This window comes from Salvelinus namaycush, chromosome 4 (genome assembly GCF_016432855.1).
Source record: "Salvelinus namaycush isolate Seneca chromosome 4, SaNama_1.0, whole genome shotgun sequence".
Classification (NCBI taxonomy): Eukaryota; Metazoa; Chordata; class Actinopteri; order Salmoniformes; family Salmonidae; genus Salvelinus; species Salvelinus namaycush.
In genome coordinates, this window is record NC_052310.1 from 26,403,256 (window position 1) to 26,418,026 (window position 14,771).

At 41.8% G+C, this 14,771-nt stretch overlaps 2 protein-coding genes across 2 annotated transcripts in view; both read left to right on the forward strand.

Annotated features, from left to right (window-relative positions):
• The first annotated feature begins 2,997 nt into the window (after positions 1 to 2,997).
• LOC120045554 (U5 small nuclear ribonucleoprotein 40 kDa protein-like) lies at positions 2,998 to 8,611 on the forward strand. The gene is made up of 7 exons (XM_038990456.1): positions 2,998 to 3,077; positions 3,425 to 3,533; positions 3,963 to 3,994; positions 4,121 to 4,220; positions 5,886 to 5,951; positions 6,267 to 6,359; positions 7,802 to 8,611. The coding sequence occupies exons 1-7, from the start codon at positions 3,061 to 3,063 to the stop codon at positions 7,955 to 7,957; spliced, it is 573 nt and encodes a 190-aa protein (XP_038846384.1). The 5' UTR covers positions 2,998 to 3,060; the 3' UTR covers positions 7,958 to 8,611.
• A 255-nt stretch (positions 8,612 to 8,866) lies between these two features.
• sult1st6 (sulfotransferase family 1, cytosolic sulfotransferase 6) overlaps positions 8,867 to 14,771 on the forward strand; it is a 49,325-nt gene continuing 43,420 nt past the window's right edge. The window contains exon 1 of the mRNA XM_038991595.1: positions 8,867 to 9,732. Within this exon, the coding sequence (XP_038847523.1) occupies positions 9,546 to 9,732 (187 nt within the window). The 5' untranslated portion in view covers positions 8,867 to 9,545. The remainder of the gene's footprint in view (positions 9,733 to 14,771) is intronic.

Sequence of the window (14,771 nt, forward strand, 5' to 3'; positions counted from 1 at the left end):
GCTGTTCAAAAAGAAGACTACCATGACTAACCAATGGAATGGCCATTGTAACGTTACGGGGAGACGGAGAGTCCTCAGCAGAGGCTGGCCCAGTGGTAACTTCAAGAATACCACTCTCCATCAGATTGGCCTTCAATATCAACCTAATAGAATTCTTTAGACGTTTATCACTAATTTCAACCTTGTAGTGTTCAGCGATCTTCAACAGCTGTTCTTTAGTACCTAATTCTAACAATTCCTCTGATGGAAAACAAATGAACTCATCTACATAAGACACCATAGTTACAAAAAAAAAAAAAAAAAATCTCACTCTTCCCCTCTGCTGAGCACACCAGACCACAACCCAAGAAATGACAATCACCCTGAGTACCACAGAAGAGAGATGAGATACGGAGCTTCCCCAAAACCTACTATAACTCAACCCTAGTCTTCGTGCAGATTTGCGGTGGGTATTTACGCACTGTAGCCCGCTGGCAAGGTAATAAACCCCCCAGCACGCTGGCAGATTCCACCAAGCCACGGATGTGCCCCCGAGACAACTGCTCAGTCCACAGACACCACACAAAAATAACAAACATTAACCATGCCCAACATATTCCAAAAAGGAAACACATCGCTAAGCCTATCAGGGGTAAAAGGCTATAGCTCCAGGTAGCAAGTTCCACTACCCTACCCAAATCTCCCACTGAGGTACACAGCCGATTACTCACCTCAGACCGATGTCCCAACAGAAAGTAGAACAAGAGTTTCCAGGCTGGGCAGGGCCCTGGAAACTAACCAATGTACTCTCTCCAAAGCAGCACACAAACCAAACAACAAAGGCAACCAATACTGGGCCTATCAAACTCAAACAAAATATGCAAACCAAACACGTACCTCCACGTTCTCCCAAACCAATACGTTCAATTATCCCGGACGAGCCCCCACTTGTCACGAACCGGCTCAAAGCCCGTAACAAAAGGGAGACAACGTGGAGAAAAGAAGTAACAAAATATATATTTATTAACTAAAGTAACTAAGTATAATATACAATGGTGTGTGTAATCAGTAGTGTAAGTGAGTGTTTTGCATGCATGAATGTGATAATGCAGGGTGTTGAAAGATGCTAAAACAAACAACCAAAAAACCACCAAGAAACACAAACAAATCTATCAAGGTGTCTGCCTGGAGAGAGTCTTTTCCATGAATGGGGAAGTGGTGCATTTATCCTATGACAGTGGGCCCAGGTGTTTCCCATGTAGCTGACGACCCTCCCAACTCCGCCCACCGGCATCCTAATAAGGAAACAAGAACAAAGAGAGAATACGGCAGACAGAGTGGGAGGGTCGTCACAGGGGGGAAAAAATCATACATTTTTTAATAAGGCTGTAACGTAACAAAATGTGGAAAAAGTCAAGGGGTCTGAATACTTTCCAAATGCACTCTAAATACTTTATTCTAGTCATGTCTCATCCTATATAACTAATGTTGTACGTATACTGTCTATACACACCATTATATGTTGATATGTTTATATACATTATATGTATATATATATTTATGTATATATTTGTATTCCAGTCTCTAACATCGTTCTGATATTTCTTAATAAAAACATGTAATAATATTTGGATTATGTGAGTTGTTTTACATTTTTTATTGCTAGGTATTACTGCAGTGTTGGCGCTATCTCTTCGAGTAGCCTCCCATACCCCAGAGCGCACAGGAGCCAGGTTGGGAGCGGGCAGCCACCACATACCCCACGCCCAGTTAGACAAGTCCTTTGCTCCGACCACCAATCCAACTCTGCTTCCTGCACCTCGGCTAGGCCGAGGTGCCGGCATCCGGGAAAGGAAAGTCACCATCGGTATTTCCAAGATTTCTCAAGAAATCTTTCCAAAGAGTTTGTACGCAGTATGTGGCAATGCACACAGAGAATGGTTCGAGCGAGGGCTGCCTGAGAGTGTTCCAAGCCAAGACAAACTATACATAGATCTATACATAGATCATGAGTGTCTTTCAGAGAAATGTTATAGTCACATGACTGGGGACATGATCTCGACCCCGAACCCAGCTTGTAGCCATCGTCGTCTCTGTCGTTTTCTTAGCCATATTACTCATTGCACCAACAAATTGAAGAATAAGTAATTGTTTGTGATTAGAAGACTTATGAAAACAAGTACAAAATTCAGCACACAACGTCCAGGGGCTGAGCACACTCTACCACTATAAAACAATCTAGTTTTCCAATTGTTTGTTTTACTAGCGTGAATCGTTCTTGTTCACACCGACGTGAAGAAAGGAATAATTGAAGGAATGAATCCGAGCCTCATGCTTATCACCTGTGGAAGGTGGCCTTGTCAGGCATGATTGTATATCCTTCAACCGAAGCAGCGAGAGTGCGACTCCCCATAGTATGTTGTACTGAAATAGACCGATTGAAAGAGCGCTATTGATAGACATGCATCATTGGGATTCTCTAATATACAGAAAACTATAAAAGTATCTATTTCATGTACAGTATGTTTCGTACTTTGGGTCTCCTGGATCCCAGACCACAGACAAACCCAGTCATTGATGGTTAGCTCTGCATGAAGTTCCCCCCCCCGACCGCCAGTGACACAATCTAGCTTTCAGCTTCAGCGCACACACAGTATTCCCTAGCGTGGGGCTGCAGCTGAGGCTAAATTCCTTAACAGCAGCAAAATGTGAAAACTGCAAGGGTGTGAGTACTTTCCCTAGGCACTGTGTGTGGTGAATCCCACTAACTAACACATAATCATGCATCGATGTCAATGGGAGAAATAAGGATTCTCCTCTGTACTGAAATGGACAATTACCAACTCCTTCTCTCCTGTGTCGCTTTCTCGAGATGCCAGCGGCATTGTGAGGAGCTGGTACGTGTGGGGAGGAGAGTGTTTGTGGGGGGTGAGAGACGTGGGGGAGACTGGAGGTGGAGAGGGAGGAGGTGGACAGAGACAGACCCTCTCTCTCTCCGTCTCTCCCTCTGGAGAGAAAGCAGCCACAGGGGGGTCCGACTCAGCCATTCATCTGTATGACCTCTCCACTCACCAGAGACTGATGACCTGCAAGGCCAGGTGGGTAAAACATTAGTAATCCCTGAAAACCAAATTTTCTACAATAGATTTTTTTCCTGATGTGGAACATTATGACAATTTTATCATTATTTAAAATAAAACATTTTAGTGTGCCTGAGTCTGGTGTTGTGGTTAGCCCCCTGACCCCGGACCAAATATACTCCTAGCGAAGTGGGTGCTAATTCTGTTTTAGCACTTCTCATCTGTCTATTCCAGTGTGCTGTCAAATAAATACAAAATATGTGCTAAGGTTGGAACTCCGATCTTCCTTTACAAAATAAACACATTTTGAGTCACTTTAGGTCGTTGTTTCAACCAGTATTTATTTTCCACCATTTTATTTTCAGCTCCACAAGAACAGTTATGGATGGACATTGTTTTCGGGTTTTCGCAGTGACTTTTCACCCAGAGATGGAGAGAGAATTCATCTCTGGGGGTTGGGACAACACCATACAGGTAACAATTGCAGTTTACTGTATAAAATCCCAAAATCTTAAAAAGCTTGATTTGTGGTTTGTAAACACTAGTCTGGTCTAGTAACTAGAGACCGCATTCTAACATTTGTTCTAGGACAGGGGTGTCAAACTCGATTCCTGGAGGGCCGTGTATCTGTTGGCTTTTGTTATTTATGTTATTTATTGTAAATTCATATTCAGTTAAGACCTAGAGCGGTGACAATGACATTAGTTGATCAATGAAGTACAAGGTAGGAGTGCTAACATGCAGACACATGGCCCTCCAGGAATTTCGTTTGACACCCCTGTTTTAGGAGATCAATTTAGAAACTGCCGTGGCAAGCAAGGCTATTTTTCCAGTGAAAGTCATTCAATTCAATTAATTCAATTTATTTAAAACATCTGTCTGATAATATTTGTCTTCTCACAGTTTTGGGATACCAGACAGCAGCACTCTGTCAGGTAAAACTGTAATTGTTTTATTTGTCTTCAATCATTATGGTTTATGCGTCAGGATTATGGTGTATGCATCCAGATTAGCCATGGACAGATTTTATCAGGCATTATCTTTGTCTACCCTGCTTTTAGGATGCTTTCGGGTCCTCACGTGTGTGGTGACACGCTTCAGATCGACCCAGCTGTCAATCACATCCTGTCTGGCTCCTGGAGGAAGGACAACGCACTCGAGGTGACAACAACAGCAACAAACAAACAGGGTTGGGTAGTAACGGATTACATGTAACAGGGATGACGTAATCAGAATACAAAAATTAAGTCACAGCCCAGATAACTTTTGAAAAATGTGCAGACATATTACAGTAAAAAATTGAATAAAAAACACTTGATTCAACTTGTCAAGGGCTTGATGATTATTTGACGAGTAGAATCAGGTGTGCTTGTCTAGGGCCACAACAGAAATATGTACTGTTGGGGGTACTCAAGGACCAGAGTTGGGAAACAGTGTACTAAACTGTTATAGTATTTAAAATAATTATTTAAAATAAAATGTGGGTTGGGAAAGCTTTCACTGGAAATTGACAGTGCAGCTGACCTCTTGGCCGTGACGCCAGTAAATCAAGAAGATGCAGGAGGAAGTTGAACCAGCACTTGCACAAGATTGATGGTTCCCACTAGCTACAGTGTATATGGTTAAAATGTATGAAAACAAAAATAAGCTTTTTGGTCTTAATTTAAGAATAGGGTTAGGCATAAGGTTAGCAGTGTGTTTAGGGTTAGGATTAAGGTTAGGGTTAGGTTTCAAATCAGATTTTAAGAAGAGAAATAGGTTGGGTTTATACTTGTCCAGATAGTGACGGCCAAGATTGCTGGAGGGTTATTTAGAGATTGAATTTACACTGAATATACCAAACATAAGGAACACCCCCCCCCCCTTTTGCCCTCAGAACAGCCTCAATTTGTCAGGGAATGGACTCTACAAGGCGTCGAAAGCGTTCCACAGGGATGCTGGCCCATGTTGAATCCAATGCTTCCCACAGTTGTGTGAAGTTGGCTGGATGTCCTTAGGGTGGTGCACCATTCTTGATGCACACGGGAAACTGTTGAGCATGAAAAACCTAGCAGCGTTGCAGTTCTTGACACAAACTGGTGCACCTGGCACCCACTACCACACAGTACCATGTTCAAAGGCACTTACATTTTTTTGTCTTTCCCATTCACCCTCTTAATGGCACACATAAACAATCCATGTCTCAATTGTCTCAAGGCTTAGAAATCCTTGTTTGACCTGTCTCCTCCCCTTCATCTACACTGATTGAAGTGGATTTAACAAGTGACATCAATAAGGGATCATACTGTACCTTTCACCTGGATTCACCTGGTCAGTCTATGTCATGAAAAGAGCAGGTGTTCTCATGTTTTGTATACGCAGTGTATCTGTTTGCAGCATAAACTGAGAAGGCAGTTGCAGGCTAACCAAGGATAGTCATCCAGAAGTAATCAGATTTTATTCAGTACATACTGAGAGGTTTAGGGTAACCTTTTTCTCATGGTTAAAGGTTAGAGATCTGTCTAGTTACAGTAAGTCACATAATCCTGCAATCATTGTCTCTGACTTTGACAACATATTATTATTGTCATCTTAATACAAAATTGTTTTCCCTCAGTTCAGGTACTGTAACTTTACACAAACGTTAACAATTGTTTTCCTATTTTAATCAATGTGATTATTATCTCCATATTGATACCAGGACATGACCCTAAAACTATAGGTTATTACACAATGTATTGGGACATTTGGGTGCCAAAGTGGGTGCAGACAAGACAGCTGCAATGCATGCATATGCATAGCGTGCATACTTATCTCTCTCTTGCACTCTTTCTCTCTCTCTTTTAGATCTGGGATTATGTCTCAGGTCAGAAAGTGACTGAAGTGCCACATGACTACCAAGGAGAGAGCAAAGTGAGTCCATCAATATAGCCACACAAAAAATGATCTAAACCTCAACTACTATTCCAAAGGTTATATCTAGAACTTAATCAGGTTTTTCGGCTGTCCCCATGGGAGAGCCCTTTGAATAACCCTTTTTGGGTTCCAGGTACAACCGTTTTCGATTCCATGTAGAACCCTTTCCACACAGGGTTCTACATGGAACCAAAAAGGTTCTACCAGGAAAACACAAGGGTTCTTCAACGGGTTATCCCATTGGGACACCCAAAGACCCGTTCTGGAATGATTTGTTCTAAAAGTGCTTGTGTCAAATTGTTGTTCACACAGATCTACACATGCCATTGGCTTGGCCAGGATCATATCGTGGCCGCTGGGAGCCAATCAAATATGCTGAGAGTCATCAACCGGTGGACTATGACGGTTAGTATATTGGTATTTTAGGTACAGTATAAAGTAGCAAAGTTTATAATTATGTAGGAATTCTTGTGAAGTAAGATGTCTTGCACCTTTGTTCAAGCCTATTATTGTGCGGTGAGTCGATTATACACTGCTCAAAAAAATAAAGGGAACACTTAAACAACACAATGTAACTCCAAGTCAATCACACTTCTGTGAAATCAAACTGTCCACTTAGGAAGCAACACTGATTGACAATAAATTGCACATGCTGTTGTGCAAATGGAATAGACAACAGGTGGAAATTATAGGCAATTAGCAAGACACCCCCAATAAAGGAGTGATTCTGCAGGTGGTGACCACAGACCACTTCTCAGTTCCTATGCTTCCTGGCTGATGTTTTGGTCACTTTTGAATGCTGGCGGTGCTCTCACTCTAGTGGTAACATGAGACGGAGTCTACAACCCACACAAGTGGCTCAGGTAGTGCAGCTCATCCAGGATGGCACATCAATGCGAGCTGTGGCAAGAAGGTTTGCTGTGTCTGACAGCGTAGTGTCCAGAGCATGGAGGCGCTACCAGGAGACAGGCCAGTACATCAGGAGAGGTGGAGGAGGCCGTAGGAGGGCAACAACCCAGAAGCAGGACCGCTACCTCCGCCTTTGTGCAAGGAGTAGCACTGCCAGAGCCCTGCAAAATGACCTCCAGCAGGCCACAAATGTGCATGGACAGTTTGATTTCACAGAAGTGTGATTGACTTGGAGTTACATTGTGTTGTTTAAGTGTTCCCTTTATTTTTTTGAGCAGTGTACAATAAGCAAAACTGAGAGAAGAGATAAAATATTTATTTTTGCACTTTATAAACCAAAAATGGCACTCAACAGTTTACTTGCCATTTTACAATGGGCACCTCTTAGCTAGCAACTGTTTACCTTCCTCCTACAGCATGTTGTTGTTATACCCTCTGATGTTATAGTAAAAAAGAAAATGGCTCCATCAATCAAAGGTTAAAGGGACAATCCACTCAAAAGAAAATCCCTTTTTTTTTCATTAGTCCACTGATAATACAGTCCCAAAATGTTTTGCGTGTCAGCAGTCAAGTTTTCAAGATATTGGAATGATGCGTTTTGCATTATATGATGCTTTTTGCATCATCATGATGATGTGGCCGGTGACACTGCTCAATGTAATCACATCAAGGTCCTTCACCATTGTTCTGCTCTGGTAATCAATGGCACTTCTTTGTCCTATTAATGCATGGAAATACATATATTTGTTCAAATCAACAATGAAGAAATTTATATAATTATGAATTCATAGAAATCTAATATTCTTAAACCACCTCTTTCTATTTCTGTCTTTATTTGTCTCTCTTTTACTCTTCCTCCCCTTCTTCCTCCTCCTCACCCTCCCTCTTTCTATTTCTCCCCCTTGCTCTCCCTCCTCTCCCTCTCCCTTCCCACTCAGACTGAGTCCAGGTTGCTGGGCCTTTCCTCGGCCGTGTTCGGCTCGTCCGTGTGTCTGGCGGGGAAGTGGACAGGCCTGATCGCAGCCACTTCTGGGACCAGTGTGTATCTGCTGGAGCGAGATGGTCAGCAGCATTCCAAAAAGCAGGGCCTCTAAGGAGAAATTAATTAACATTCAACGGCACCGTTCGGTTGTCGGTTGCTGTGTGTTTAACTAACGCAGAATATTACGTTTTGGTTTACATGTCCTGAATGTAAAGATGTAAACTTGTTTTAGTAAAAAAAAAATATATAATAATAATAATTCTAAAACTTTTTTTTTTTGGTTACTTAACTCAAATGTAATGCAAGAGGTACCAAATTATTTAATGTTGTATTCATATTTGCTAAAGCTCTTCAACATTCATATCCTGCATGTAAGCAACAGTATTTTGTTTAGTCTCCCTCTAAACTTACTGTTGTTAATTCTGCTTTTATTACTTGATGTTGAGTTACAGAACTTACACTCTTTTTATATATAAGACATTGAACTATGTCTTGTGCATGTGGATATATTTCAACAATGCAGTGTGAGTACGGACACATGAGAGCAGACTTTTGTGAAAGAATGTTGACTGCCAAAGTGCGTGAGTCCTGTTGCTCCAGTCATTGGCTCACAAGACTAGACAACTATAGGACTTAAGTCCAAAGTTAACTAACTTTAGGGAGTGTTTGCAAACTAGCAGGCTTCAACGTTTCATAAGAGGGCATCCAAGGGATCTGTAAAATGTGTGTGTGAGCAGGAGATTAGACAAAGAACAATGGAATTTTAAAGCAGCCATAATATAAAAAGTGAATACTTATCTAATTAAACTAATCTATGTCAATCAAATATTCTTGTGCTGTCTTTTGTTTATTTCTTAGTTATACTATAGCAACCTAATTTTACTTAGGAAGTAAATAGCCGAAGGGATATTTGGCTAACTTCTCTGTTTGGAACAGATAGTTCTAGACACTCCCTTGTCCCTCCCTCGAACTCCAGATTCACTGGTATAAAAAAAAAAGTGGAATTCAGTCTGGCCTGGGGAGTTACATAAGGGCACTTTTAGTATAGGAAGTCCGAATGGCTTACACCGGGATAGAGCTCAGAGCAGGCAGACAGCACTCAGCCAGAGAGAGGAGGTTAAAAACAGAGTAGGAGAAGGGAGAGAACACTTTGGACCTAGACAAATATTCTAGGAGATAGGGATAGTAAGAAGGGAGTAAGATCATATTGTCAAATCAGACAGACAGACAGACAGACAGACAGACAGACAGACAGACAGACAGACAGACAGACAGACAGACAGACAGACAGACAGACAGACAGACAGAGAGAGAGAGAGAGAGAGAGAGAGAGAGAAAGACCAGTTTGAGAGCAGACACCGTAATCTACAGCAGCTAAGGTAGAGACAGATCCCGTATGCTCTTCTGTGCTTTTCACGTCTTCAGAAGACAAGAGATACAGAGAAAGCTATTTAGGATAAACAAAAGAAAAGTGAGAGATCTTGCATAGAGAGAGAGAAGTTAGAAAGCTAGAGTGATACAGAGAGAAGAACAAGCAAGTCAACGTACTGTGCATACTGACAAAGAGGACCAACCACTCCAAGAAGATAAGCAGAATACCGGACTTAAACACTTTTACGTTCTTGGGCTCCCTGTGGTCTTCTCTTGGTCTCCTTGTGGTCTGCTTGCGGTTCTGCTTCCTCGTGGAGGAATTTGAAGTCATGGCTGGGACAGAAGAGCTGTCGTTTAGCGAGGCCATCATGGCAGCGGGTGACGCATTCCACCGCTTCCCCCTGATCAAGATCCAAGGGGTCCCTCTCATGTGCCACATTGTCCACAACTGGGACTCTATCCAGGCCTTCCGCCCCGATCCCTCCGATCTCCTCATTGCCACCTACCCCAAAGCAGGTAACTGGAAAGAGGTTATTTATTTTGTCATTTTGTCATTCACAGATGATTAAAGGTAGCCTGGTTAAACCAGAATGATGCGGTCATAGGGTCCAGTCTGGTTTAACCAGGCTAGATCAAAGGGACAAGTATGAAATCAACGTTTGTCAGATACTTTGAGACCTTAAAAGTAGTCGAACGCCAAGATGAGTCCACACACCACGGCATCGGTTGTCTAGAGCTAGCTTCACAGGAGGCTGGTGAGGGGAGGACATAATAATGGCTGGAATGGAGTTAATGGAATGGTGTCAAACGCATGTAAATCATGTGTTTGATACTGTTCCAATAATTCCATTCCAGCCATTACTATGAGCCCGTCCTCCCAAATGAAGGTGCCTCCAGTGCTAGCTATATGCCTCAAAAAGCACAGCGAATCCTGAAAACAAAAAGGTGCTTATCCTTTTCATTGATTTTGGATTGTGGTTCATAGCTTGATCTTCTTAACCTGGGAGACGTCGTGGAGTTACAGTATCTCAACAGAAGACTACCCACATGAAAAAATACTTTTCTATAGAATACTACAGTATTTACTATATGATTCTGTAGTATACTGTACAATACTATACTTCACACTGTAGTATCCCTTGATCTTGTGTAGTACTTACTACGTAAAATAGGTAAAAGAATAACACTGTACTACAGTAATGTTCGCAAAAACCTTACAGCCCGCAGAAAAACTACAGTTGTTTTATTATAGTAATACTACAGTATTTCATTTGCGTATACCCTGCCTATTTCCCTCCCCCATATCTCAATTTGTGCCACCCATAAGTGAGAAACATACAGGTAACTGACAAAATAAAGGAAACACCAACATCAAGTGTCTTCATAGGTCGTTGGGCCACCACAAGCCAGAACAGCTTCAATGCACCTTGGTATTGATTCTATACTGAACAAAAATATAAATGCAACATGTAAAGTGTTGTTCCCATTTTAAGCACACATTTGTTAAATACATCCCTGTTAGTGAGCATTTCTCCTTTGCCAAAATAATCCTTCCACCTGACAGGTGTGGCAAACCAAAAAGCTGATTAAACAGCATGATCATTACACAGGTGCACCTTGTGCTGGGGACAACAATTGGCCACTCTAAAATGTGCTGTTTTATTACACAACACAATGCCACAGATGTCTCATGTTGAGGGAGCGTGCAATTGGGATGCTGATATAACAGTTTAACTTTAGTCCGTCCCCTCGCCCCGACCCGGGCGCGAACCAGGGACCCTCTGCACACATCAACAACAGTCACCCACGAAGCATCATTACCCATCGCTCCACAAAAGCCGCGGCCCTTGCAGAGCAAGGGGAACCACTACTTCTAGGTTTCAGAGCAAGTGACGTAACCGACTGAAAGGCTGCTAGGGCGCACCACCGCTAACTAGCTAGCCATTTCACATCCGTTACACTGACTGCAGGAATGTCCAACAGAGTTGTTGCCAGATAATTGAATGTTAATTTCTCTACCATAAGCCGCCTCCAACGTTGTTTTAGAGATTTTTGCAGTACAGCCAACCGGCCTTACAACTGCAGACCACGTGTAACCATGCCAGTCCAGGACCTCCACATCTTCACCTGTGGGATCATCTGAGGAGGGAGGAGTATTTATGTCTGTAATAAAGGGGAATTGTCATACTATTGGGGTATAGCCATGGTAGCCAAAATAATGGACTGCCCAGCATTTATTTATGGTCCATACTATCCGGGATCCTTGGGATATTCCTACCCCATTGAAGTTGACATTTTAAGCAAACCAGACAACATGATTTTCTTGTTTTTTTAATTTACAGATAGCCAGGGATGGGGAGTAACGAATCCGTTACATGTAAGGGTTTACAAAAAACGGTAACTGTAATCCGTTACATTACCAGCAAAAATATTGTAATCAGATCACAGGTACTTTTGAAAAACGAGATGATTACTTCAAGGATTACTTTTAAATGCGAGAAATAAATATTTGACACTTCTCTGTTTTCTCAATGACATTCAAAGCAGCATTGAAAAAAGGCGCAGATTTAAGTTTGTTCCACCTGAGCGAGTCTGAACACAAGTCAGAGATCACTAACACACCAAATGTGTTTGACCGATTGCGGGAATAGCGCAGGAACAGGCTTTTCTAGGCTACAGTCCAAGGTATGTCTTCCAATGGTACGACTGCTGTTGGCATCCAAAGATTATCCAATTTAAATGAAGGCTTGGAGGTAAGAATGACAGCAGTGGTGTAGTCTACGGCGATATGGATATCACTTATTATTGATATCTACAAAGCGCATTGATGTGAATCACACTGCAGCTCTCTCATTTAACTATTTGTGCCATACGGATAGTGGTTGTTGTGGATGGCTGTTCACAAATCTAAATGTGTATTTGAACTCAATAATGGTTAATTTCAAGATGTTTAAACTGCCTATCAATCATTTTTTTTAAACCAGACAGCCAGTGAAAAATGCGCTCTTGCAACAGCTGCATAGTGTGGATCCCAGCCTATGGAAAAAAGTGGGGCTTTTATTGCTCAATCTAATTCATGCTAATAAATAAAAAAATCCACAGACCTAATGGACACATGTTTAAACTCGCACACTTTTGACAGACTTAAAAGAGGCAATCTGTAGTTGTTACATTTTTTGACAAATACATTTTATATATATGGATGGATATATCGTATTATTATTTGTAGTGGAAAGCAATGGGTTAGAAGAAGCCTACATAAACAACCCATAAAGTAAAATTTAACATAAATATTTAGCCAGCTATGTAAACTTTAACATTGATTTATCCTGCAATAGATGTTGTTCAATTGGTAACATACATTTTTGTCTTCTTCTAATGCCCCTTAATGGGAAAGTAATCTAAAAGTAACCGAATGTAATCAGATTACGTTACTGAGTTTGGGGTAATCCAAAAGTTCCATTACTGATTACAATTTTGGACAGGTAACTAGTAACTGTAATGGATTACATTTAGAAAGTAACGTATCCACCCCTGCGGATAGCCAGGGGCAAACTCCAACACTCCGACATAATTTACAAACAAAGCATTTGTGTGAGTCCGCCAGATCAGAGGCAGTAGAGATGACCAGGGATGTTTTCTTGATAAGTGAGTGAATTGGACCAGTTTCCTGTCCTGCTAAGAATTCAAAATGTAACAAGTACTTTTGGGTGTCAAGGAAAGAGTAAAAAGTAGGACTGTAGTGGAGTAAAAGTAAAAGTAGTCAAAAATAAAAAATAGTAAAGTAAAGTACAGATACCAAAAAAAGTTGTACTTTAAAGTATTTTTACTTAAGTACTTTACACCACTGGGGCAGGGATGTCCCAAGGATCCCTGATAGCACTGACTATTTTTATACATGACCGTAAGCGTGATGTTGATTGTTTAATTACCTCACACACCTCTCTGGAAGCACCTGCTTTCAATATACTTTGCATCCCTAATTTACATAAGTGTTCCCATTATTTTGGCAGTTACCTGTATATGCCAAGTATAGACCATATATTGTGTTACTTACAGGTTATAGAAAAGAGCAGAAGCTCTTAACTATTCATTCAGACCCCAGTCCTACCTACAGGTTATGGAAAATGGGCTCTTTAAGTATTTGTCCTGTACATTTCCTGAAGGTTAAAGCCCCAACTTCTATGTCAAAGATAATAAAACAAAAACACTATAGTAAATTCTATATTAATGTCCACAGTATATATTAAAATACACAGTATACTACAGTCTGCAAAAATGCTACATAAATACTACAGTATACTACAGTCCAAAAAAGCACTACAGTAATTCATATATTATATACTACAGTTTTTTTACTACAGTATTTAAACTATAGTAAACTGTAAATACAACAGAATGTCCGCAAAATCACTACAGTGAATACTACAGTAAAGTCCGCAAAAACACTACAGTGAATACTACAATATTTACACCATATAATTCTTTTTTCATGTGGGTATTTTGGAGTGGGAGAACACATTCATTGTACTGGCCACTGGTTTGGAATGTCCACTGCATACCCCTGGAGTAATGTAAATTCCAAAGAAATAGAATTACTAGAATGGACATTCTCATTCAAGTCAATCTTCCGTGATAGGTGGACTGTTGGCAGTACCCATGAATGTTCCAGTCAACTTGCCGTGGTCTGAGGGGCTTCTTGTCACGTTCCTGACCTTATTTCCTTTGTTTAGTCTTTGTTTAGTTGGTCAGGATGTGAGCTGGGTGGGCATTCTATGTTTTGTGTTTCTATGTTGGGTTTGTTGTTTGGCCTAATATGGTTCTCAATCAGAGGCAGGTGTTTGTCATTGTCTCTGATTGGGAACCATATTAAGGTAGCCTGTTTTTCACTGTTGGTTTGTGGGTGATTGTTCCTGTTCGTGCGTTCATGTGTTTTATGTTCTCTAGTTCAGGACTGTAGCTTCGTTGGTTTTCGTTTGTTTATTGTTTTGTTCGTATTTGAAGAAGTATTCTAATAAATATGGATACATACCACGCTGCGCTTTGGTCCTCCTCTCCTTCAACCGACGAAAGCCGTTACAGAATCACCCACCAAACTCGGACCAAGCAGCGTGGTAACGGGCACCAGCGGCAGCAGCGATGTCAGGAGGAATGGATTTGGGAAGACGTGTTGGACGGAAAGGGTTGCTACACATGGGAGGAGATCCTGGCTGGAAAGGATCGCCTTCCATGGGAACAGGTGGAGGCAGCTAGGAGAGCGGAGGCAGCTGCGAAAGGGAACCGGTGTTGAGGGAACACGGTTGGCAAGGAAGCCCGAGAGGAAACCCCAAAAATGTCTTGGGGAGGGGGCTAAAGGGGAGTGTGGCGAAGTCAGGTAGGAGACCTGCGCCAACATCCCGGGCTTACCGTGGAGAGCGAGAGTACGGGCAGACACCGTGTTATGCGGATGAGCGCACGGTGTCTCCTGTACGTGTGCATAGCCCGGTGCGGTACATCCCAGCTCCACGTATCGGCCGGGCTAGAGTGGGCATTGAGCCAGGTGCCATGAAGCCGGC